A 23,227-nucleotide genomic window follows, 5' to 3' on the forward strand; every position below is an offset into this window, starting at 1 on the left:
TGAGCCAGCATCTTTCCAGTGTTTGCTCTGGATGAACATCGCCTGAGGGATGAAGAGGCTGATTTGGAGTCAGGCACCTGATCCAGGCCTGGATTTTTTACTTTTTTTGGCTTCGCCACGAGGCACGTCTGGGATCTTGGTTCTCGGACTAGAGATCGAACCCTGGACCCAGCAGTGGAAGTGCAGAGTCTTAACCACTGGACCTCCAGGGAAGTTGCTGGTTTTGTCCATAAAAAGGACAACTAAAAATTCCACAGAAGCTCAGTGGGCTGCCTGGCAGTTTCTGGAGACTCCTTGACTTCCAAGCTGGAGCCAAAGATCTCAGCTCAACAGGAAGCCACTCCCTTCACCTCCAGGCTCTTGGCTCTTGGCTGGCAACTCGGAACAGCTGTGCTGCCCGGGCAGCCAGCTCTGCTCCTCAGCCATCAGCACCCCATAGGGGCAACATCCCCAGGCTGAGGCCCCACCACTGGCAACCGAGGGGCTCCTCTTTTTTGATGGACCTGGAGAGTGGGTCTGACTGAGCCAGGATGGGGCAGGGGTGTGGCAGACACTGATTTCTAGCCTGTCTCTGGCTCTGGGACCTAAACCCTTGGATGGCTGAGACCTTGCTGGGTTCCTTGTTCACAGCACATGGCCCAGAGCCCAGGACATAACAGGCTCCATAAGTGTTTACTGGATGAATAAGTAAGAATAAATGAGTGTGAAATAAATAAATAAATAAATAAATGAGTGTGTATCTTCCCAGCACCCTCCCTTCTACTGAGAAGTACTCCTGTCCAATCACCTGACCACAGAGGAGCTGCCAGCTCCTTAAAGATGCCCCCCCTCCCGACCCCCACAATCCTGGCCAGAGTTGATGGGCCAAGGGGAGGACACCTGACCCAAGCCAAGCCAAAGAAAGTTTTTCCTAAGAATTTTGTTAAACAGGAACTCAGGGTCAGTCTCTCTGCTGCACGAGACAGCCACATTCATTCCTTGCATTTTCCATGGAGTGAGAGAGAATGCGGCTGATATACAAAGACGAGTAAAGACAAGAAAAGGCCTCCAGCCGCCCAGCCCCTGGCTCCACAAATTCCTGAGGCCCAGCTGTGCTTGTCTCCTCCTGCAGCCTGGTTGCCCAGTGATTCCTTTGATTGAATGAGGTACTACAGTACCTTACCAGCACATCTCCCTTTCCTTGGCTTAAAAATGTTAAGATGTAAGAAAAATAAAGTGATACAAAGAAAACAAAAATGTCCCATAACATAACGCCCAGGAAAACGCCTCTGACAATAAAAAAGCAATACCTGCCATCACCAGAAAAATGGAAGAGTCCAGAAAGACACAGTGAAAATCAAAAACTTTCATCTTCCTAAAGGTTAACAGCTCCCTGTAAATTAAATTCTCTTAGACCAAAGTCTGGCATATGTGTGTGTGAATATATGTATGTATATACACATATAACCTTCCCTGGTGGCTCAGAGGGTAAAGAATCTGTCTGCAATGCAAGAGACCCAGGTTCGATTCCTGGTCAGGAAGATCCTCTGGAGAAGGAAATGGCACCCACTCCAGTATTCTTGCCTGGAGAATCCCATGGACAGAGGAACCTGGTGGGCTACAGTCCATGGGGTTGCAAAGAGTTGGATACAACTGAAGGGACTATGTTTACTATTTGGTAGCTTTTTCTCCCTCAGCATATTGTAGAGATTGGCTCGTATCATCACACATGAGTCTCCCCCAGTCTCCTTATCGCTGCAGTGCTCCACTGCATGCATGTAAGTCATAGATAACGCATTGCCCAGTGTACAGACATTGAAGAAGCTAACAATTTTGGGTTTTGTGATCACATACTATGCAACTCTATGTATGCATTTAACTTTCCTGGACCTTTGCAAATGATCCATAAGGTAAATTTCTAGCAGTGAAATTGCCAGGGCAAAGAGTTTATGTATTAGAAGAAACAACTATTGATGCCTTTTGTCATGTTGTTGTCCAAAAAGCATGCACACACTTACATTCACTCCAACACATCACAAGAATACCTGTTTCCTCATACCCTCCCCAGGCAGCCTATTATCAAATTTAAGACTTTTTGCCAAACCAAGAGGTGAACACTGCTGTCTCATTATTTTGATTAACATGTCTTTTTACAAATGTATTTATTTACTTTTGGCTGCACTGGATCTTCATTGTTGCACACGGGCTTTCTCTAGTTGCAGCAAGCTCGGGCTCTAGTCTCAAAGGCTCAGTAGTTATAGCACACAGGCTTGGTTGCTCCACAGCATGTGGGATCTAGTTCCCTGACCAGGGATCAAACGCATGGCCCCTGCATTGGCAGATTCTAAACCACTGGATACCAGGGAAGTCCAATTTACATGTCTTGATGAAGAAAATTGAGATTTTTTTTTCAGCAGATAGTTTATCCATCTATGTGTATCTCTTCTTTCTTTTTCTTTTTTTGAAAACTGCCTATTCATTTCAGTGGAACAAAATAATATCTGTTCCAATATATGAGAATCTGCAATACAATGAAGATAAAATATTATATTGATGTTGAAAACTAGGGGATTTCCCTGCTGTTCCAGTGGTTAAGACTCCACGCTTGCAATGAAGAGGGTGCATGTTTCATCTAAGATCTCACATCTTAGTTTTAGCCCAGCGATGTGGCTAAAAAAGAGGGGGAGGGGAAAGAAAGGGAGAGACACAGGAAGAGGAAGGAGGGAGTGAAGCTGTCCCCATGGGGCACCCTTGGGGATCCAGGGGCTCCCAGAGGCCCAGGGTGAAGGACTCACTCTCCCCAGGCATTGCTCTCTGTCCCATCTTGGATAAACAAGTCCTTGGGACTTACCAGTACAGGAAAGAAAGTCCATACTAGTCATCTTGTTAAAGGGGATCTCCAATCAACTTTTCACTTCAGGACAGAAGACTAGAAAACGAATTATGAAGAGAAGTCTCAGTATCAGTCAAGAACTGGGAGCACCTTCACAGCAAGTTTCTACGACCTCATGGGCTTGGCCTCAGAGAAGGTGATCTGACTGTAGATGCATCCCTGGGATTTCACAGATGTTGAAGGTCCAGGGAAAAAATTACTGAGTCAGAGAAAAACTGCTAAGAACTCCCAGTTCCTACTAGCCCAATGAAGTGGAATTCCTCAAGCAAGTAGGAGGCAAAAGGCAATTATAAAATGAAGTGGGTGAGGGACTTCCCTGGTGGTCCAGCAGCTAAGACTCTGCTCCCAGTGAAGGCAGCCAGAGTTCCATCCCTGGTCAGGGAACTAGATCCCACATGCCCACAATGAGAGATTCTACCTGCTGCAACGAAGACATGACACCGCCAAATAAATAAATGCAAATAAATATTTTTTAAAAATGAAGTGGGTTATATCCAGTGATTCATACTCCTACACTCTTTTTTTGACTCCTAACACTCTTAATGTTTATGCTCTTAATATTAAAAGTAAGTAGAGCTCAATTTTTTTAAAGTCAGGTGTAAAATAGACTACCACTTTGGGAACTTGGCAGTTTCTTACAAAATTAAAAGCGTATGTTTCCTATCTGACCCAGGAATTCCAGTCCTAGGAATTTATCCAAGAAAGAGAAAAACTTATGTTTGTAAAAGATCTGCACACAAACCAGAGCAACAGTTGCTTGGCTGAGAGGACTGACCAGAAGGGGCACAAGGGAATGAATGAAAATGTCTGTACTGATAGCGGTGGTGATTACATGGATGGACATATTTCTCAAAACTCATAGAACTGTACACCTCAGATCTGTGCATTTCTCTGTGTATAAGTTATTGCTCAATGTAAAAGGTTTTTAGGGAATTCCCTGGCAGTCCAGTGGGGAGGACTCGGTGTTTTTACTGCCAAGGGCCTGGGGAACTAAGATCCCATAAGCCACCTGGCACAGATTTAAAACAAACAAAAAAAGGTTATTAGTTGAAAAAATTAAAGTAAGACATTATTGGGACTTCCCTGGTGGTCCTGTAGCTAAGATTCTATGCTCCCAATGCAGGGGGTTTGATCCCAGGCCAGGGAATTAGATCCCACATGCTGCAACTAAAGATCCTACATGCTGTAAGTAAGACTTGGTGCAGCCAAATAAATAAAATAAAATACATTTTTTAAAAGTAAGACATTGTTTAAATGCTCAATAGAGGACTATTAATAGAGCATACAACTCAGTTTTATAATTTTTAAAGTTGATTTTAAATACAGTTGGCATTCTGTACATGTGGACCCAGAAGCCATGGAAACAGAGGGCTGACCGTATTTACCCAAATAAGGGGGAAATATCAGTAAACTGAAGCAGAAAGGAGCAGTGATAAAGAATAGCTAGTGATGAAATGGTAATGAAAGATCTCCCCTCCCAGCGAACCCACAACAGGTAGCTTTATGAATGAGTTCTACCAAACTTTCAAGGAATGGATCACCTGTATTTTGTATAATCTGTTCCTGAAAACAAAAGAAGTCAAGCCAACTAGGTTTATGAAGATTTTACTCCAGCTAAGGATGGACGAGAAAATAAAAATATAGGCTTCACTCACTTATGAACATAAATGTGAAAACTCCAAAGGAAATATGGGGCAACCAAATCCAGAAGTTTACTGGAAAAGAAATCTTCCAATCTAACGAGGTCAAGTTTGCCCTGGGGGTGTGAGGACGGTGTGCCACCCCACATTCTTCCTTCCTGACAGAACCCCAGCTTGTTGGAGGCAGTGCGCGTGCCCCAGCCCCGAGGGATGAGTCACGATTAGTCACAGCCATGCCCTGCTCCCCGCCAGACACTCAGAATGCAAACCTCCCTTGCAACCAGAAGCACCAAGATCCATTTCTGACTTATGACACCAGGACAAGTCGACTGGGGGAGGAGGTGCCGGTGGAAGTCTAACCTTGGCTGGTGAAAGGAGAGTCACTGATGGGAAAGCAGTTTAGCGCTTCTGTTGTCCCTGCCTCCTGTTCACCACCAGATTTGTGTCTTTGGATGCAGCAGTCAGCTTGCACCCCTGAGGGTGCCATGAGGACAAAAAGCCAGTGTGCTGAGGATGGCAAGAGAGACTCTTGACTGGAGGACACCATCAAGTGCTGGATTAACCTGAGATGGACCCTCTCCAGCCTGCTCGTTAAGTAGTTACTGTCCTTTGAGAATTCCCTGGTGGTCCAGTGGTTAGGACTCCATGCTTTCACTGCAGGAGGCATGGGTTTGGTTCCTAGTTGGAAACTAAGATGATCCCTCAAGCCACAATGTATGGCCAAAATAAATAAATAAGTCAATTAATAAACTTTAAAAAAATGTTACTGCCCTTAGATTTTTAAGGTACAACCTCTGGTATTCTGTTACTCACAGCGGAGACCATATCTACCAGTTCAAATGGTTTATTATCAGAAAATCTACCACCATTATTCACTACGTTAGTGGACTAAAGGAGGAAGATACATGATTGTGTTTTGTAATAGGAGAAGGTCAGGGCGCAATGCCTAATTTTAATCTATAAAACTTCAGAGGGAATTCCCTGGTGGTCCAGTGGTTAAGAATCTGCCAGCCAATGCAGGGGACACGGGTTCAAACCCTGGTCTGGGAAAATCCCACCTGCCTCGAAGCAGCTAAGCCCATGCGCCACAGCTACTGAGCCTGAGTGCCGTAGAAACTGTGCCCTACAAGAGAAACCACCACTAGGCAACTAGAGAAAGCCCTACAGCAGCAACGAAGACCCAGCGCCGCAAACAACAACAACAAAGACAACAAAGCAAACAAAACAATCCCATAACTCATGTATTTAATGATGCCCTCCTGGTTAACATGGATACAAGACAGAATTGCCACTACCACAATATTGGGGGTCCTGACCAATGTGCTAAGATAAGAAAATGAGATAAGCGGTACACAGACGTGAAAGGAAAAGATACACCCATTGTTACCTGTGATGATATGATCACCTATGTAGACACTCTACCAGAAACAATAAGCAAACTACTAGAACCAAAAGGAGAGTCAGGGACTTCGATCACTACAAGAGAAATTTAATGCTAATAGCTCTCCATTAGGAATTATAGAAAGCAAAACATCATTCACAATGCTACTGCTGCTAAGTCACTTCAGTCGTGTCCGACTCTGTGTGACCCCACAGACGGCAGCCCACCAGGCTCCCCCGTCCCTGGGATTCTCCAGGCAAGAACACTGGAGTGGGTTGCCATTTCCTTCTCCAATGCATGAAAGTGAAAAGTGAAAGTGAAGTCGATCAGTCGTGTCCAACCCTCAGCGAGCCCATGGTCTGCAGCCTTCCGGGCTCCTCCATCCATGGGATTTTCCAGGCAGGAGTACTGGAGTGGGGTGCCATTGCCTTCTCCATGGTAATACAATATATAAAGTATTCAGAACTTGATTAAGAATGTTCTTTCCATTTATGTAAAGCCTTTATGGAAAAAAATTAAAACTGTTAAAAAGATATGAAATTTTGGTATAAATGGAAAGATCAACAATTTGTTTGGATGAGTCAAGTCAATATTATAAAGATGTTGTGCTTAGTTGCTCAGTTGTGTCCAACTCTTTGCAACCCCATGGACTGTAGCCTGCCAGGTTCTTTGGTTCATGCGGAGTCTCCAGGCAAGAATACTGGAGTGGGTTGCCATGCCGTCCTTCAGGGGATCTTCCCAACCCAGGTGTTGAACCTAGGTCTGCCGCACTGCAGGCAAATTCTTTACCATCTAAGCCACCAGGGAAGCCCATAAAGATGTTAATCCTCCCTAAAATAATATATAAATTAAATTTTCCGGAACTTGACAAACCTATTCCAGAATGTGTATGACAGTACAGAGGTACATGGATAGTTACATCAGCTTTGAAAAAGAGAAGAAAAGAGAGAATCACCCTGCTAGGTAGTAAAACATATCATAATAATTTTGGCAGAATCCTTAAGACTATAATAAAAAGACACCAGAGGAAGCATATAAAAGCTGGGTATGAGACACAGAAGCCAAGGCAGTGTCTTATTTGATGTGGTCAATCTATGCAACAGTTTCTACCCTTAGAGCATGGGCTATGTTTCTGAGTGCCTTCTATCCCAAAGTTCGCCATCTAGAAGGGTAGACAAACAATGAAACAAAGTATCACCACAGCTTTGGCAGGATTGTGCGGAACTTATACACAGTAACGAATCCAGTCTAGGGAGCTCAAAGAACTAATACTCACTCTTCCCAGAAGAGGTTCAGAGCTAGAGCCACCAAACCATGACAACCTTCCCGACCGAGTGCTCATGCTTAGAGTCCAAGAGGCCCCAGGGAGTGGCCCAGTTAGTGGCTTTACCATACATATACTAGGGAGAAACATTCCATTCCACCTGCTGATACTTAGGTTCAGGTCCATGAGAACCCCACTTCTGATTCTAATTTTTGTTGTAGTTGGGTTCTTTTGATTACAAGCAAAAAGGAATACAGTTAAATCACCTAAAAAATTTAAAAAAAAATAGTTTCTCAACCTTCCTGGCCACAATTGGTTTGTGCAAAAATCATCAATGGATGATTGTGGCTAAAGTTTGGGAACAGGATATTCACATGCTATCAAAGTATCTCCCTACAAAACTGCTTCTTAGTTACAAAAGGAATAATAGTATCTTTTTTTTTTTTTTTGGTCTGCACACCCTCACACACCCCCCCCCGCCCCCCGCCCCGTGTGGGATCTTAGTTCCCTGGCCAGGGATTGAACCAGCCTCTGCAGTGGAAGCTCGAAGTCTTAACCACTGGCCCTCCAGGGAAGTCCTGAAAAATAGTATCATGAGAATGGAGAGAATGAGTAGATTCCCCTTAACCAAACACTCGAGGTTTTAACATCACCAGTAATGGATCAAATTGACATAGTATATCTCCTGATATGATATACTGAGAAAGACACATCGCTCATCTAATATTCCTGCCAGGAAAACAACCCAAATCCAATCATGAGAAACATCAGCTAACCCGAAGAAATATCTACATAATTGAGGGATATCCTGTGTAATTACTAGATGATGGTTTTTCAAAAATGTTGAAGTCATGAAAAATAAAGACAGGTTAAGAAACTAAAGGAAATTAAAGAGATACAGTCCTGCACTGGATCCTCAACTGGGGGAAAAAAGCTATAAAGGACATTTTTCAGATAGATGGCAAAATGGGAATATGAACCATGAGTTGGATAATGGTATTGTATCAATATTAAATTCTTGAAATTAATAACTATACTACAGTTAGGTAAGAAAATGTCCTTGTTTTTTAGGAAATATGTTGAAATATATATTGGAGGGAAAAGATGTGATGTCTGTAACTTACTCTCGAATGGTTCAGGAAAAAACAGAGTGAGAGAGACAAAGTGAGAAAGCAAATGAGACAAAATGGTAATGAATGGTGAGTCCTAGCCAAAGTAATACATATTAATGAAATTAACCATCACACTATACATGGGATGTTTACTGTCAAGTGCAATAAATTTAGAAGTTGGCAATCAAAAGCTAGCCAAATCCACCCGAGGGACAATGGGATCGATTTACCTTCTCCTATTCTACCTGCTAAGTATGACTGGACATTATATTGGAAACAAACACAAAAAGATGTAGAAACCCGAAAGGCTAGGTGCCTCAGGACCCCAGGAACAGCCTGATGGCGGTGAGATCCCTGGGTTTTCTTTTTGCCTCGAATGTCCCTCTATTGGAGGAAAAGAAATTAGCAACCTGGAAACACCACAGACACAGCCTGCTCTCTCCGCCAGGAAAAGGAGAGCCTAATGGCAGAAAACTCCGAAAATAACCACTTGAGTCCAGCCAAATATTACAGAAAAACATTGACCCCACCCACACCCACACCAACAAAGGCCAAGTGGTGAGCATAGATTTCCAGGCTTGCTATAAGGTGCCCCAACATCCCTGCCGGGATGGTTTCTAAGAAGGCCAAGGAGGGAGTGGGAACTTTCACCCCCATCAGCTGGTAACAAGGCCTCCCACACTCAGGGTCCACAGAAATTGCAGGGGAGCCTGGACGCCCATCCAGACTGGCAGTGACCAGTCATCTTTCGCCCTCCCTGCTGGCGTGGTGTCAGAGGAAGCCTCCTAGAGAGTCAGAAGTTCCCCTCATTTCTGCAGAAATGAGCGCATCCTCCCCAAGTAGCAGTGGTGACCCGGTGGGGAACTGGAACTCCGACCCTCACTCATGAGACGTCCATAGTCTGGATGGGAAATGTGAACTTTAGCCTCCGCCTGGCAGTAAGGAGGCAGTGCCCCTCCCTTCCCTGCCAGAGCAGTAGCAGAGAAAGCCAGCTGAAACAGAAGGTTTAAATCAGATCCAGAGTCTCATAAAATAACGTTAAGATGCCCCTGTTTCATAAAAATTAGTCAATGTACCAAAACCAGGGAAGGTCTCAAACTGAATGAAAAAAGCCAGTCCGTAGCTGCCACCACCCAAAGGGACAGAGATGTTAGAGCTATCTGAAAAATCATTCAAAGCAGCCACTATAAAATGCTTTCACCAAAAATTATGCATATGCTTGAAAAAAAATGAAAAAATAGAAAGCTTCAGCAAAGAAAGAGAAGATCTAAAGAAGAACCAAATGGAAATTTTAGAGCTGAAAAAATATAATAACTGAAACAAGAGCTCAGGGAATGGGCTCAGCAACAGAATGGAGGGGACAGAGAAAAGAATCAGTGAGCTGGAAGATTCAATGATGGAAATCACCCATTCTGAACAAGAGAGAGCAAGAAGAGTAAAATTAAAAACAAAACAAAACACAGTCTCCCATGGGACCTGTGGGACTACCACAAAAGGTCTGCCAATATGTCATCAGAACCCCAGAAGCAGAGGAGAAAGAAGATGAGGCTGAAACAGTTCTTAAAGAAATAAGAGCTAAAAACTACCCAAATTTGCAGGAGACATAAACTTACACACGTAACATGCTGAGCAAACTCCAAACAGGATAAACTCAAAGAATAACCCAAAGATAAAGCCTCCCAAAATAAACATGCAACTACCATATAACCTAGAGATTGCATTCCAGAGCAATTTTCCCCAGGGAAATGAAGACTTACGTTCATACACAAATCTCTAACATGGACAGCACATCTATCTGTAATAAGTCAACAACTGGGATCAGCCTTCGTGTCCTTCCACTGGTAAACAGATAAGCTGTAGCACATACGTACTAGGGAAGACTACTCAGCAATAATAAGAAATGAACTTCTGATGCACAGAACAACCTGTACAAGTCTCCAGAGAATTATGCTGAGTGGAGGGAAAAAAAAAAAAAAACAGTTTCAAAAGGTTATATACTGTATGATCCCATTAATATAACATTTTTTTTTGGGGGGGGGCATGCCGTGCAGCATGTGGGATCTTAATTCCCTGACCAGGAATCAAACCCATGCCCCCTTACATCCTTGCGTTGGAAGCTTGGGATCTTAACCCTGGACCGCCAGAGAAGTCCCAGTATAACATTCTTGAAATGACATGATTGTAGCAATGAAGAACAGATTAGTAGTGGTCAAGGGGTAAGGAAGAGTGGGGAGGTAGGAAGGAAGAGGCTAAGGGTATCAAAGGGCAACATGAAGAATCCTTATGGTGATGGAAATGTTCTGTATCTTGACAGAACAATGTCAATATCATGTTTGTGATACTGGACGTACTGCAGTTTTGCAAGATGTTACTGTGGGGGAAAATTGGGTAGAGTCCACAAGATCTCCATCTTATTTCTTACAACTCATGTGAATTGATAGTTGTTTCAAAATAAGAAGTTTAATTTTTAAAAGTCTACCTGAAATTTTAAAAAGTATCTTTGAAAATAATTCCACTTTAAAAAAATAGAAAATACAATATTTTAAGTTCATTATTTTGCAAGTGATATTCCAATAACAACCAGCTTAAAAAAAAAAAAAAGAGGATTTTTGGCTCACTGAACTTCAAAATCTGTTTGATAAAGCATTTTAGTGATGCCAAGGACCTGGTTTCTTTTTTCATTATAAATTCCTTGGCATTAACTTCATCCTAAGGTCAGATCCCCTTGTGATCACAAAATAGATGCCAACAACTCACCTGGGGTTACTTATTTCCTTGTCCACATCCAGAGAAAGTACACATACCTCAACCAACCAACAGAAGTCTTGGGCTTCATTATGAAAGGACCAACTTAACTTTCTGTCTCCATCCTTGGACCAGTCACTCTGACCATGGGACACCCTTACCAGCTTGTATCAGGGGAGGAAAGGGAGGAGGTCCCTTTTCCAAGGGGAGGAAGTCTAGTGACTAACTTAGGTCAACATATGCTGGTGGGATAGAGTCATTTGCACCAAAAATTCTAATGGAGTATGAGTAATTTCTCAAAAGAAGAAAAGCTGAATGGGTCTTGAGTAGACCTCCAACTAATGTCTTCTGCACAAACTCTAAAAATGAACCACAGAGCTTCCCTGGCGGCTCAGTGGTAAAGAATTCACCTGCCAATGTAGGAGACCCGGGTTCAATCCCTGATCTGGGAAGGTTCCACATTGTTGCAGAGCAACTAAGCCAGTTTACCATAAACTATTGAGCCTGTGCACTAGAGCCCGGGAACTGCAACTGTTGAGCCCACGTGCCACAACAACTGAAGCTGGCGTGCCCTAGAACCCATGCGCTGCAACAAAGAGTAGTGGTAACTCTTATATATAAAGAGTAGTGGGGGCTAGAGAACAGCCCAAGCAGCAATAAAGACTCAGCACAGCCAAAACAAACAAATAAATAATAAATAAAAAAAAACCCACAACCAGAACCCTAAATTAGATTTCTCTGGATGCATGCAACAGAAATCAACTCTAACCTAAGAATCCAACACAGAGTTCTTGAAAAGATGCAGAAGCTCACTGGCCACAAGTGAACACTGGAAATCCAGAACTGCTCAGGAATCAGGTGACTCCGAGGAATTAGTAGTAGGAAGTATTCTACAGCTTTTCCTGAGCCCTTTGTCGAAATGAATCAAGTCCAGTCCTATTTTCTCTTCTTCTGTCGCCTCATTCACTGTTTGAAATCCTAGGAGAAGGAGTATGACTGTCCATGATTAGGTCACATCCCTGGAGTGATCCTTCCTGACAGGAAGGATCTAGTGGAAGGAACTTCCAAAGACATTTTGGTTTCCAGAGCAACAGGCCAGGATTCCTACTCCCATCAAGTCTGCACTCATCTGGGGAGGTGTAATCTCTCAAAAGAAATGGGGTCCTCTTATTTGAGAGGAATAGATGCTGGGTTTAAAAATTACAAATATTCAGGGCTTCCCTGATGGCCCATGGCTAAGACTCTTTGCTGCCAATGCTGGGGGCCTGGGTTTGAGCCCTGGTCAGGGAACTAGATCCCACATGCGGCAGCTAAGGGTTCACATGCTTCAACTAAATCTCCTGCGTGCCACAAATAAGACCAGCACAGCCAAATAAATAAAAATTTTTAATCAGAAATATTCACCTTAGGTATTACATGATAAAATGTGTGAGATGACACGAAGCAGCACTCAAATGAGAAGTATAAACTGAATGAGTTTACCTTAAAATCAAGATTGAAAATAAGTCAACTAAGATTTCAACTCAAGAAGGTAGAAAGAGAACATGAAAATAAGTGCACTAGAAACTAACAAAACATTGTAAATCAAGTATACTTCAAAGAATAAATTACAAAATAAAGAAAATGGGCTCAAAGTGTGAGAAATTATTCAAGATAAAAGTAGATATTTGTCATCAAATCAAAAACCCCAACTATTGACTAGTGAATATAATAAACCTGGTTCTTGGACTAGCCCACTAAAACAGACCAATCTTTGGCAAGTTTGGTCAATAAAGAAAGGGAGGCAGGGAGGAAGACAGAGAAGAGGAAGAGCAAAAATACAAATAAACAACATTAGGGGTTATAACTACAGGTATGGAGATTTTACCAGATTATAAAAGTATAAAATGTACAGATTTATGACAATAAATTGACAGCTACATGAAAAAGATATTGTATTAGAAAAATAACAGTTACAAAAATTGACTCCAGATGTAGAAGCTTCAAGAGACAAACAATTAGAGAAGGAATTGAAAAGGTATTTGAGGAGTTTTCCTACAAGTGTCTTCAGGCCCAGACAGTTTCATAGGTGAATTCCACCAAAACTGCATGGAAAATCCCTATGATCTCTAACTTTTCCAGAGAACATAAAAATTTCCAGCTTATTTTACAAGGCCAGTAGAACTCTGATAACAAAACACAATGAATAGAGAGAGACAAATGTACCCCCCAAAGAAATCTATGGGCCACACCTATTTTCTAACTTACATGTACAAATTCTGAATAAAATCTGAGCAAATTAACCTACAACTATGTTTAAAGAATAATTCATAATGGCCAAGTAGGGTTAATCCCAAACATTTGACGATGCAAAATTAGAAACAATTCAGCCCATCAGCATGTGAAGAAAGTAAAACATTAGGACCATTTCAGTAGGTGTCAAAGCACATGAATCCCTTTTCTGTGTCTGCAAAATCCTTCAACATGGAAATCTTTGGAGAAGCAGAACCTGCCTTGTATTATAGAAGGTGAAAATGCCAGATACCTTGCTTTCCAAGAGTCCTTTGTAACTGGGTCATAGGTACAAGATCAATAGGACTTACACCCAGGCTTTTTAATATTTATTTGTTTTGACTGTGCCAGGGCTTAGTTGCAGCATGTGAACTCTTAGTTGCGGCATGTGGAATCTAAGTTTTCTGACCAGGGATCAAAGGCAGGTCCCCTGCATTGGGAATACAGTCTTAGCCACTGGACCACCAGGGAAGTCCCTCGAACCCAGACTTTGAAATCAGGAGTTAGTATCACAACAGAGGAGGGATAATGCAGGATTCTCTCTCTGCAGTCAGGAGGCTGTGCTAACGCTAAGCTCCTGGCCCAGCAGTTGCAGTGGAACAAGCTTTAGAGACATGGTCTTGCATCGAGAGCAGAGATTTCTCACCAGACTGGTTCTGCAGCCTGGTTCTCAGCTACACTGGCCCACGTATGGTTCTCTAACCCTCGTTTAGAAGCCTGTGAAGTAGCCAATGTAGTTTCAATAAATTCCTCTTCAGCCTAAATTAAGTAGAAAAAATTTCTGTTGCTTACAACTAAAAATCCTAACTGATGCCAAAATGGCAAAAAATCCCAACAGCCTCAGAGGCCTTACTCCATGTCGTGGGCTCTATGCAACTTCACCTTGCTTCTTGCTACTTACTTAGTGCCTCATTTTCTCCATGTCTTTGAGTACTCTTTGCAGCCAACAAATTATATAAAATTTTATAACTAACAGGTGTATGGATTAACTGCATCTGGCTCAAGTATCTGTTCCTTGTCCAGTCACCAACCAGCAGATAAGGGCAGGCCCATGAGACTGCAGGGTACCCCTTCTAGGGGACAGTCAATAGGACATTTTCATCATGGAAGGGGCCATGGACCAACAGATATGACATCTATCTGAAACAGGCATCCAACTGGATCTTGGGAAATCCTAAAAGGCTTTTCAGAGGAAGAAATTCTGGGTTGGAACTCTCCAGATAAGTAAGTTAGGCAGAAAGGGATGAAGGGTGAGAAGAAGGCACAAGAAAGAGAGTAACCTAGAGTCCAGGGTGGAGCATTAAGAGATGGGATTCAGGACTTCCCTGGGGGTTCAGAGGCTAGGACTCGGAGTTCCCAATGCCAAGAGCCCAGGTTTCGATCCCTGGTCAGGGAACTAGATCCTGCATGCCGAAACTAAGAGTTCTCATGCCATATCTAAGATCCAGCTCAGTGAAAGAAAGGAAGGAAGGAGGGAAGAGATAGGGGCTGGACAGGTGGGCAAGGGCCAGATCTTACAAGACTCTGTAGGCCTGTTAGGGATCTCAGACTCCCTCCTGAGGGTTGCAAGGAGCCATTGGTGAATTTCAAGCAGTGGAAGGATATGAGCGTTTCTGAAGGACCACTCGGGTGGGGAGAAGGAAGGAGTCAGTAAACGGGGAGAGCAGTGGAGAGGCTGTCACAGAGACACAGTGGACAGAACATGGCACCCTGGATGAAGATGGTGGCAGTGAGGGTGGAAAAAAGGGGGCTGAGGGGCATTGGGAGGGAAAACCAGTGGGACTTGGTGGCAGGTTAAATAGGCGGTGGAGCTAAGGATGGTCATCTCAGGGATTTTGCTTGTACTATATAAATGAACAGATGACAAAACCATTCACCAGGTTGGACAACACAGGAAGACAGGCTATTTAGAGACAGGCGATAAACTTTTTGAACATATTGCTTGAAGGCCTGTGGGACAGCCAAGAAATTCCAAAGGCGGTGGGACATACATGTTTGGGTCTCAGGAGAGGGATCTGGGCTAGAGATGAAGACTTGAGGGTCACTGGGGGGACAAGTGGTGGTCGAAGGCAAGGGAATGGATGAGGAGAAGCTTGGGGGTTTGTGTGGCATCAGAGAAGGCCAGTGACCAAACTCTGGGGGCAGGTTAATCTCTCATGAAGGATAGAAGAAGAGGAATCCACAAAGAAGATTTGAAAAAGGTCAGCTAGAGAAGCAGGAAGAAAACCAAGAAAAAATTACTATTGGATAAACAACAAGGTGCTACTGTATAGCACAGGGAACTATATTCAATATCCTGGGATAAACCATAATAGAAAAGAATATAAATAAGAATGTATGTATGTGTATAACTGAGTCACTTGTGGTAACAGCAGAACAACACAACCTGTCAACCAACTCTAATTCAATCAAAAATAAATTTAAAAAAAAAGCTCTAAAAAAGAAAAAAATTACTGTCATGAGTCCCAAGGTGGGAGTGGCCACAGGTGTGCAGGCTGCGGAAAACAAGATGGTGTGGAGGAAAGAGTGTCGGGTGGGTATAGAGGGTCAGGAGTACATGGCAAGAACTGAGTCCGTGGAGAAGGGGGCAGGTGGGAAGCAGCCTAGAGGAAGGTGAGGAGTGAGAGGGAGGCCAGGTTAAAAGTAGGCAATTCTAAGAATGCAGCTGTGAAGGGGAAATGAGGGGGGCAGCTGGAGAGGTTTTTAAAGCCTGGAAGCGAGTGGTGGTTGGAGTCCACCCCCAATCTCCCCAAGGTAGGAGGAGAGCAGGCAAGAACAGCCAAAAGAAGGGCTCAGGGCAAGTTGTGGAAGGATGTGATAAGGGCCTGTGTCCAGGATGGAGGCTGTTCCCGGGTTCTGGGAGCCCATATCAGGCTGCCATTTCCTCCCCATCCCTACCCTCTTCCTGCCCCTAACCAGGCCCTCCCTGGAGCTGGAAGACAGAAGGACCAAGTCACACCCTGGAAGAAGCTCTGTGTCTCCGGAGGTTCTTCTGCCGGTCTGTGAGCTGGGGCCAGGGCTCGGGGAGGCCAGGGCCTGAGTGAGAGAGAACAGCCAAGGGCTGGAGCTAGTAGTTTAGGTTTTGCGGGACAAGGGGAGGGGAGGGGAAGGAAGGGAGAGAAGTGTGGGAGCTGAGTTTCTGGAACAATCCTAGAGGCTGTAGTGGGGGCCAGGGCCTGGAGGCATACTGCTGGGGGCCCGAGGGGTGCCCACTCAAGCCCCCCTTGCCCACAGGTCACCATGCCCCTCCTCCTCTTGCTGCTCCTGCTGCCAAGCCCTTCACACCCTGTCCCCATCTGTGAAGTCGGCAACAAGGACAGCCAGGTAGAAGTGAACTGTGAAAATAAGGGACTGAAGGCACCGCCTCCAGACCTGCCGGCGGACACCGCCATCCTCCACCTGGGTGAGAACCCCCTGGGCACTTTCTCCATGGCATCCGTGTTGAATCTGTCCCAGCTCACTGAGCTGTTCCTGGGTAAGAGCCAGCTGACCAGCCTGCAGGCAGATGCGAAACTGCCACGGCTGGAGGTCCTGAATCTAGCCCACAATAAGCTGAGAAGCCTGCCCAAGTTGGGACGGGCACTGCCAGTTCTCTCCATCCTGGACGTGTCCTTCAACGAGCTGACCTCATTGCCTTCTGATACTCTGCATGGCCTGAGCCGCCTCCAAGAGCTCTATCTGCGCGGAAACCAGCTGAGGACTCTGCCCCCTGAGCTCCTGGTGCCCACGCCCCACCTGAAGAAGCTCAGCCTGGCTGAAAACGACTTGCAAGAGCTGCCCCCTGAGCTTCTAAAAGGGTTGGAGGAACTTGACACCCTCTACCTCCAAAAGAACAGGCTGCGCACAATACCAACGGACTTCTTTGGGATGCTCCTCCTGCCTTACGCTTTTTTCCATAACAACTCCTGGTCCTGTGACTGTGGGATCCTCTATTTCAGCCGCTGGCTGCAGGACAACCCCAGCAACGTGTACGTATGGGAGGAGGATGTGGACATTAAGGCCATGACCCCCGATGTGAAGAGCGTTCGATGTGTCAATATGAATGGCATGTACGTCTACAACTTCTTGGGTGATGGCTGCAACATCCCTGGTGACAGGGACAACCTGGACTACGATGAATATGAAGACAAAGACGAACAGGAGGTACCTATCGTGAACACTGTAAGCAGCCTCTCTAGCCACACCACGCACTGGGACCTGCTCTATTTAACATCGCCTACTTCGCCAGGCAGTCAAGTGTCCTCCTTGCCTCCAGTTAAGAAATTGACCACGACCCCAATTACTATAGACTCCATCACCTCCTCCAAAACTCTAAACCCCACTACTGAGCCCCCCACAACCCCAACCACTCCAGAATCCACAACCCCGACCACCCCAGAACCCACTACCCCGACCACCCCAGAGCCCACTACCCCGACCACCCCAGAGCCCACAACCCCGACCACCCCAGAGCCCACAACCCCGACCACCCCAGAGCCCACTACCCCGACCACCCCAGAACCCATAAGTGAGACTTTACAACCAACCATATTCTTAACCTCCACAGAATCCATTTCACTCCCCACTATCTTGGAATCCACCATAACCATCATCTCTGAATCTGACAACCCCTGGAAAGTCCAGGGATTGGCTAGTTCCAGTAACAACCCTGTTCTCAGCTCTGACTCTTGCTGTCTGTTCCTGGGCTTCTATATCTTGGGTCTCCTCTGGCTTCTCGTTGCCTCTGTGATCCTCATCCTGCTGCTGTGCTGGGTCCAGCAGGTGAAGCCATGGGCCCTGGCCACGGCCACCCACACGGCGCACCTGGAGCTGCAGAGGGGAAGGCAGGTGATGGTACACCGGGCCTGGCTGCTTTTCTTCCAAGGCTTACTTCCCACTTTCCGCTCTAGCCTTTTCCTGTGGGTGCGGCCTAATGGCCGCATGGGGCCTCTGCAGGCAGGTCGGCGGCCTTCGGCCCTGAGCCTGGGTCGTGGTGGGGATCTGTTGGGGACAGTGGGTGTTAGGTACTCTGGCCACAGCCTCTGAGGGTGGGTGGTTTGGGGACCCCGAGACAGAGTCTGATAGACTCTCCTATTGGGGTCTAATAGGGGGCGGGAGGGTATGGAGCACAGGGTCAAGGAGGTCTTCATTACTGTGCCTTTATCAGGAGTCTCCCCTGCACACAGTTGCAGACCCAACAAATCATGGAGGAGTTGGAGGGGAGGTCACCGAACTGAGCTCCATATGCTGGATGGATGGTGGGGTTCCCAGACCACTGGGTTGTTACTACCACTCTGGGGAAGTTTTAGGAAAGAGCAAATAACATTGTAAAGGTGGTTCCCAAGTGTACCTGTTGAGGAAAACTTGGAAAGAGATGTGTCAACATGTGGGCCCTGAGTATCTCTGTATGGTATAAATAGGGGTGGTTTTCTGTTCTTTCCCTCTGTTTACCATTTTCTAGTTTTCCACCATCGTAATGTTATTTGTACAATAAACATAATTTTAAAATGGAATTTTGTTTCTTTGGGAGAGGTAAACAAGGCTGGGGCACCTTCACCAGCATTCCCAAGGCCCCAGCTGCCCCACCCTAGTTGCACTGCTCAGAAGCTCTAGTCCTGACCTGCGCCTCCCCTGCCTGGGGTGCCTTCCTTCTCTCCTCCAGGGGTCACCAACAACCAGGCCACCGCGAGCAAGTTCCAAGTCAAGAATCAGAAGTTTCCTGGGAGCTCAGGGATGCTACTGAGGGTATCTGCCTGCAGCCCGCAGTACTAGGCCAGGTGGGTGCTTCCTGGCACCGGGGGGCACCAGAAACACAGCTCTCCTGCTGTGCCCAGAGTGTCAGGACAGGGCAGGGGAGGGCCTGGCAGCGAGCACCATTTTGGTGGGTTTTACTGAGTTACTCTCAGGTTTCCTGCTGTCAAGCCAGGAGGCAGGCAAACGGAGCCCACTTCTCTTCCCAGGTGCCCTGGGCTCTGCCATTCCCCTTAGCATGCTGCGTAGACTTTCTCTCCTGCCTCTAGCCCAAGCCCAGACTTGGGGTCCAGAGAATGCGAGTGAGGGCTAAGCATTTCTGGCTCCAGGGAGACCCCCTCCTCCTTTGGGTGGTGCAGGGAGAATCTTCCTAATGTGAAACGCTGACATTTTTCTTGCTTTGAACTCTTCCCATGATAGAACACAGCTCTTGAGCTTGGCCACCGACGACTTCTGTGCACCAACCCACCTAACGGTCCGGCTTCCCCTCTCCCAGCAAACACTTCACTGCCTGTGCTCCAGCTATTAGACTCTGCAGAGATTACCGGCTCCTCAGAGTTTCTCTAAGCCTTTGCTCCCAGAGGGCCAGGAATGCTTCCCCGCCCTGCTTCCCTGACCAGTTGGTTACTGTGCAGTCTCTCCTGGCCCAGACCAGCCTGGGTGTTTCATGTCACCCTGCAATGGTCTGCTGGTGACTCTCAGTTTCCATGTCACTCTCCCCTCTGGACTTGGAACTCATTAAGGACAAGATCCAGGCTTCAAGCGTCCCTAAGCAGCTCCTGTGGCCCAGGCCAGCATGTGTGCAAAGTGGGTAAGACAAGACGCAGAGGTGGGAGGGCCGGGCTGCACCGCCAGGCTGTTGAGCTCAACTTCTGCTTCTACTGATGGGTTCTGCCAAGGGGACAGCTCCCAGCTGCTGCCTGCCTGTCCCTTGGCCTGGCTCCGGAGAAGCCTTCAGGCCTCAAGCACCAGGCTCTTCTTCCAACTGACCTTCCTATGTCCTTTTATGTCCCAAGAGGTTTCTAAACTTCTTGAGGGCAGGGCCTGGTATCCCACATCTAAAGAAACAAAGAAGGCAATCACCCTCCCCAGCCTGTGGCCCAGATCAAGTCTCTGGCAAACATCTTCCCCTTCCTAAGCCTCCAGGCTCTGGGGGCCTGACTGTGTCCACTCCATGCCCTGCCCCGCCCTCCCTCCCACCTCGAAGGTCAGCCTTCTCCTCTTAGGCTGTAATCCCTCCTTCTTCAGGCTGCAGAAGCAGTCACCAGACCCCCAAGGCTTTTCCTGGGGATTACATGAGACGACCTGGGCGTCTGCCGAGTTCTTGGGGGAGCGGCTGGGAAGACTGGAGTTTGGGTTTTTCTCATACGTCAGCTGCTGCAATATGACTGATTTATATATAACACTTATATAAAAACCGTGAGTGCTCTTTCTTTAATAATTTTTCTTACAAACTCCAGTTCCTATTCTCCAGGAGCATCTGCTCGTTTGTCCGGTCTCCTCCCCGTCCTGTGCCCACAACTCTCCAGATTTGGGGGTGGTGTCAGCAATCCAATTTATTGATTATGTCCTCAGTGAGGTGGAGGGAGGAAGGGCCACGTCCTCCTACTGCAGACCTTTGATCATCTTGACGGCTTCTGCTCTCTCCTGTCCCTTCAGCCTTGCCTTGGTTTCCCCACTGAGAAGGGAGGGGCTTCTGCTGTCCTATGTGCCCTGAAACTAATATCCAAGGAGGCCCCAGAAATCCCCAGTGAGCTTCCAAGGTATAGCCAGGGACAGAGATGATGCTGATCAGGGCAAGGAGGGCAAGCTGGGGCTGGGCAGGACAGACCAAAGTCTTTAACCGTAGAGCAGGGAACCACACCGTGTTGGGAAAATAAATAGAGGGGCCCAGGGTAGCAGAGTCCAGGCCCCCAGGGTTGGGGGGCACACTGACTGTAGGAGCAGGGGGTGAGATGAAGCCCCAGCGCAGCGACTCCAGGCCCCTCACCCGCCTCAGCCACTGAGGAAGAGACGCTTGTAGGCCTTGTTCATCTGCTCCAAGAAGATGAAAGTGAGGACAGTGTGGGGGCCCAGGCGGGCATAGTATGGTGTAAAGCCCTTCCACAGGCTGAAGAAGCCCTCGTAGCGCACGACCTTCACCAGCACATCCTAGACAGGAAGGCAGGCAGGGCACTGAGGCTAGGACCTGGCCTCTGGGGTCCTCTTCCTCTTACCCAGCTACCTGCCTTCTCCCCCTTCCCCCCAGCATCCAATCCTGCAGCCCAAGCCCCAGGCTCTGGTTCCTCACCAGCCCATTCTTGTATTCTGGCTTCCCGTCAATCATCCGCATGTTCTGGATCCTGAAGGACAGGAGGCAGGGACATGAGGACATAAGAGGGCCTTTCCCATCCCTCTCCAGGCCCAGGTCTGTCCAGACTGTCCAGATACTCACCGGGTCTTGACAATGTCCACGGGCATGGAGGCAGCAGTGGTGACCAGGCCACTGATCATGCTAGCACAGAAGTGGCACAGGATGTTGTCAGAGAAGTAGCCTGGGGGAGGTGGAGCAGGGGGTGGCAATCAGCTCGAAGCTGGTCCAGACTAGCTGGGAGCTGAGGGCTCAGCTCTGGGTCTCACCTGAGTCCAGTAAAAACTGCTTGGACTGGGAGTAGGAGGCAAGCTGGGCAGCGTTGACGACGACAGCCCGAGCCATGGTAGGGATGCAGCCCTGGGGTGAGAGATGGAGGGGGAGTCAGAAATGTCCAAGACTGGACCCCAGGTCCCCTAAGTCTCCAGCCCCTCTACTCACCCTCCATAGTGTGGGGACCCCCTCTTCCTGGACAATTCGAAACAGGGCATTAAACACGTTTTTGTAGCCACGACGCTGGTCAACTGGAAGCCTGGAGGGAAGGCAGGGAGAGGCCAAGTTTGGGCTAGACCACTCTGCCCCCACAGGCGCAAAGAAAGGGAGGCCAGAATGCTGTGAACAGGTGAATGCTGTGCCCTAGATCTAGGATAAGAAATCACTTCTTTCATACTAGATTCCAGGGAATGGGGCTGGGGGCAGGCTCAGACTTAGAACTCACCGGCCATCAGCGGTCATGCGGATAAGAGCCACTTCAGCTGGTGTTCCCACAAAGGCACCAGTTGCACCTGCAGTCATGCCAATCACAGCCTTCAGCAGAAAGCCAGGGGGTGTACCATCAGCCCCAGTCAGGCGCTCAAACAGCACAGTATAGATACCAAGACGAGTAGTAGTGTAGGTGGCCTGGCGCAACAGGCCAGCTGATAGCCTGGGGGGGGGTGGAGTGAAGGGGTCAGTGAGTCAAGCCCAGGTCTAGAGCTGTCAACCCACAACCTACCCCATCCTTTGGCCCCAGTACCCGGTGTAAATGCCCCTAAGCCCTTCTGCCCTCAGGATGCTGATGAGGGCATGGAAGCTGGTTTTGTACTCTCGTGTCTTGGCTCCTTCCCCACTCAGCTGCATCCGGTTCTTCACCAGGTCCAAGGGCTGCACAAAAACTGTAGCTCCCATCCTGGGGGAAGACAGGGGTAGCATCAACGGCTAGGTGTCTCAGATCTACCAAAGTCCCTTGGAGCCCAGCAACAAGAGGTCACAAAGGGCAGGGCCGCCATGCCATTGATTAAGAGTTCAGGAACTGGTGGGCATGTGTACAAGTCTCTACCTGTATCAAGAGCAATGGGTCTTAAAAGTCCAGCAGTCCAGAAGGGACCATGCAATGAAAGCGTTTCACACAGCAACAAGGGTGTCAAGCAGTGACCCCGGGATTGCGTGCAGTCCAACCCAAGGAGAGGTGGGCATTCATGATCTAGGACCCCATATAGTCCAGCAAGAGCCATGCAATGACCTGAAACCCCATACAGTCCCGCAGTCAAGCAATGGGTTGGGAAACTCAGGTGGTCTTGTGGGGGTCGTGCATGCAGCCCAAAGGCGCCCTGCGATGGGTGAAAAGATCCTGGCAGTCCATCAAGGATCTTGCAATACGATGGGGACGGCACTGACCCCGTGTCAGCTCGGTTCACTGCAACACACCCAAAGAAGAACCGGGCCCGGTACCTTGCACCCGTCCCTTCCTCCTCCTGTCCCATCCCTGGGGCCTGAGCTTACCCGGCCAGGCCCCCAAACAGGAACTTGACGGACTTAGGGGAGGTACGGGGCTTCCCGTCCATCCCAGAAGCCCCGGGACTCGCCGTCGCCGCCATCGCCAC

At 47.2% G+C, this 23,227-nt stretch overlaps 2 protein-coding genes across 3 annotated transcripts; one reads left to right on the top strand and one right to left on the bottom strand.

The window, feature by feature from the left end:
• The first annotated feature begins 16,250 nt into the window (after positions 1–16,250).
• GP1BA (glycoprotein Ib (platelet), alpha polypeptide) lies at positions 16,251–20,434 on the top strand. 2 transcript variants are annotated; one of them, XM_010847393.1, is made up of 3 exons: positions 16,251–17,446; positions 18,927–19,041; positions 19,436–20,434. In XM_010847393.1, the coding sequence occupies exons 1-2, from the start codon at positions 16,526–16,528 to the stop codon at positions 19,005–19,007; spliced, it is 1,002 nt and encodes a 333-aa protein (XP_010845695.1). In that variant the 5' UTR covers positions 16,251–16,525; the 3' UTR covers positions 19,008–19,041; positions 19,436–20,434. The 2 variants fall into 2 exon arrangements, with proteins under 2 accessions (XP_010845695.1, XP_010845696.1); XM_010847394.1 differs by having other exon boundaries at positions 16,251–17,428.
• Positions 20,435–20,553: 119 nt separating this feature from the next.
• On the bottom strand, positions 20,554–23,223 carry SLC25A11 (solute carrier family 25 (mitochondrial carrier; oxoglutarate carrier), member 11). The gene is made up of 8 exons (XM_010847395.1): positions 23,127–23,223; positions 22,381–22,533; positions 22,084–22,290; positions 21,807–21,897; positions 21,635–21,725; positions 21,450–21,549; positions 21,306–21,357; positions 20,554–21,166 (listed from the first exon to the last, which is right to left on the bottom strand). The coding sequence occupies exons 1-8, from the start codon at positions 23,219–23,221 to the stop codon at positions 21,011–21,013; spliced, it is 945 nt and encodes a 314-aa protein (XP_010845697.1). The 5' UTR covers positions 23,222–23,223; the 3' UTR covers positions 20,554–21,010.
• Positions 23,224–23,227: the final 4 nt, after the last annotated feature.

The sequence above is a fragment of the Bison bison genome, unplaced genomic scaffold, assembly GCF_000754665.1.
Source record: "Bison bison bison isolate TAMUID 2011002044 unplaced genomic scaffold, Bison_UMD1.0 scf7180017864249, whole genome shotgun sequence".
Taxonomy (NCBI): Eukaryota; Metazoa; Chordata; class Mammalia; order Artiodactyla; family Bovidae; genus Bison; species Bison bison.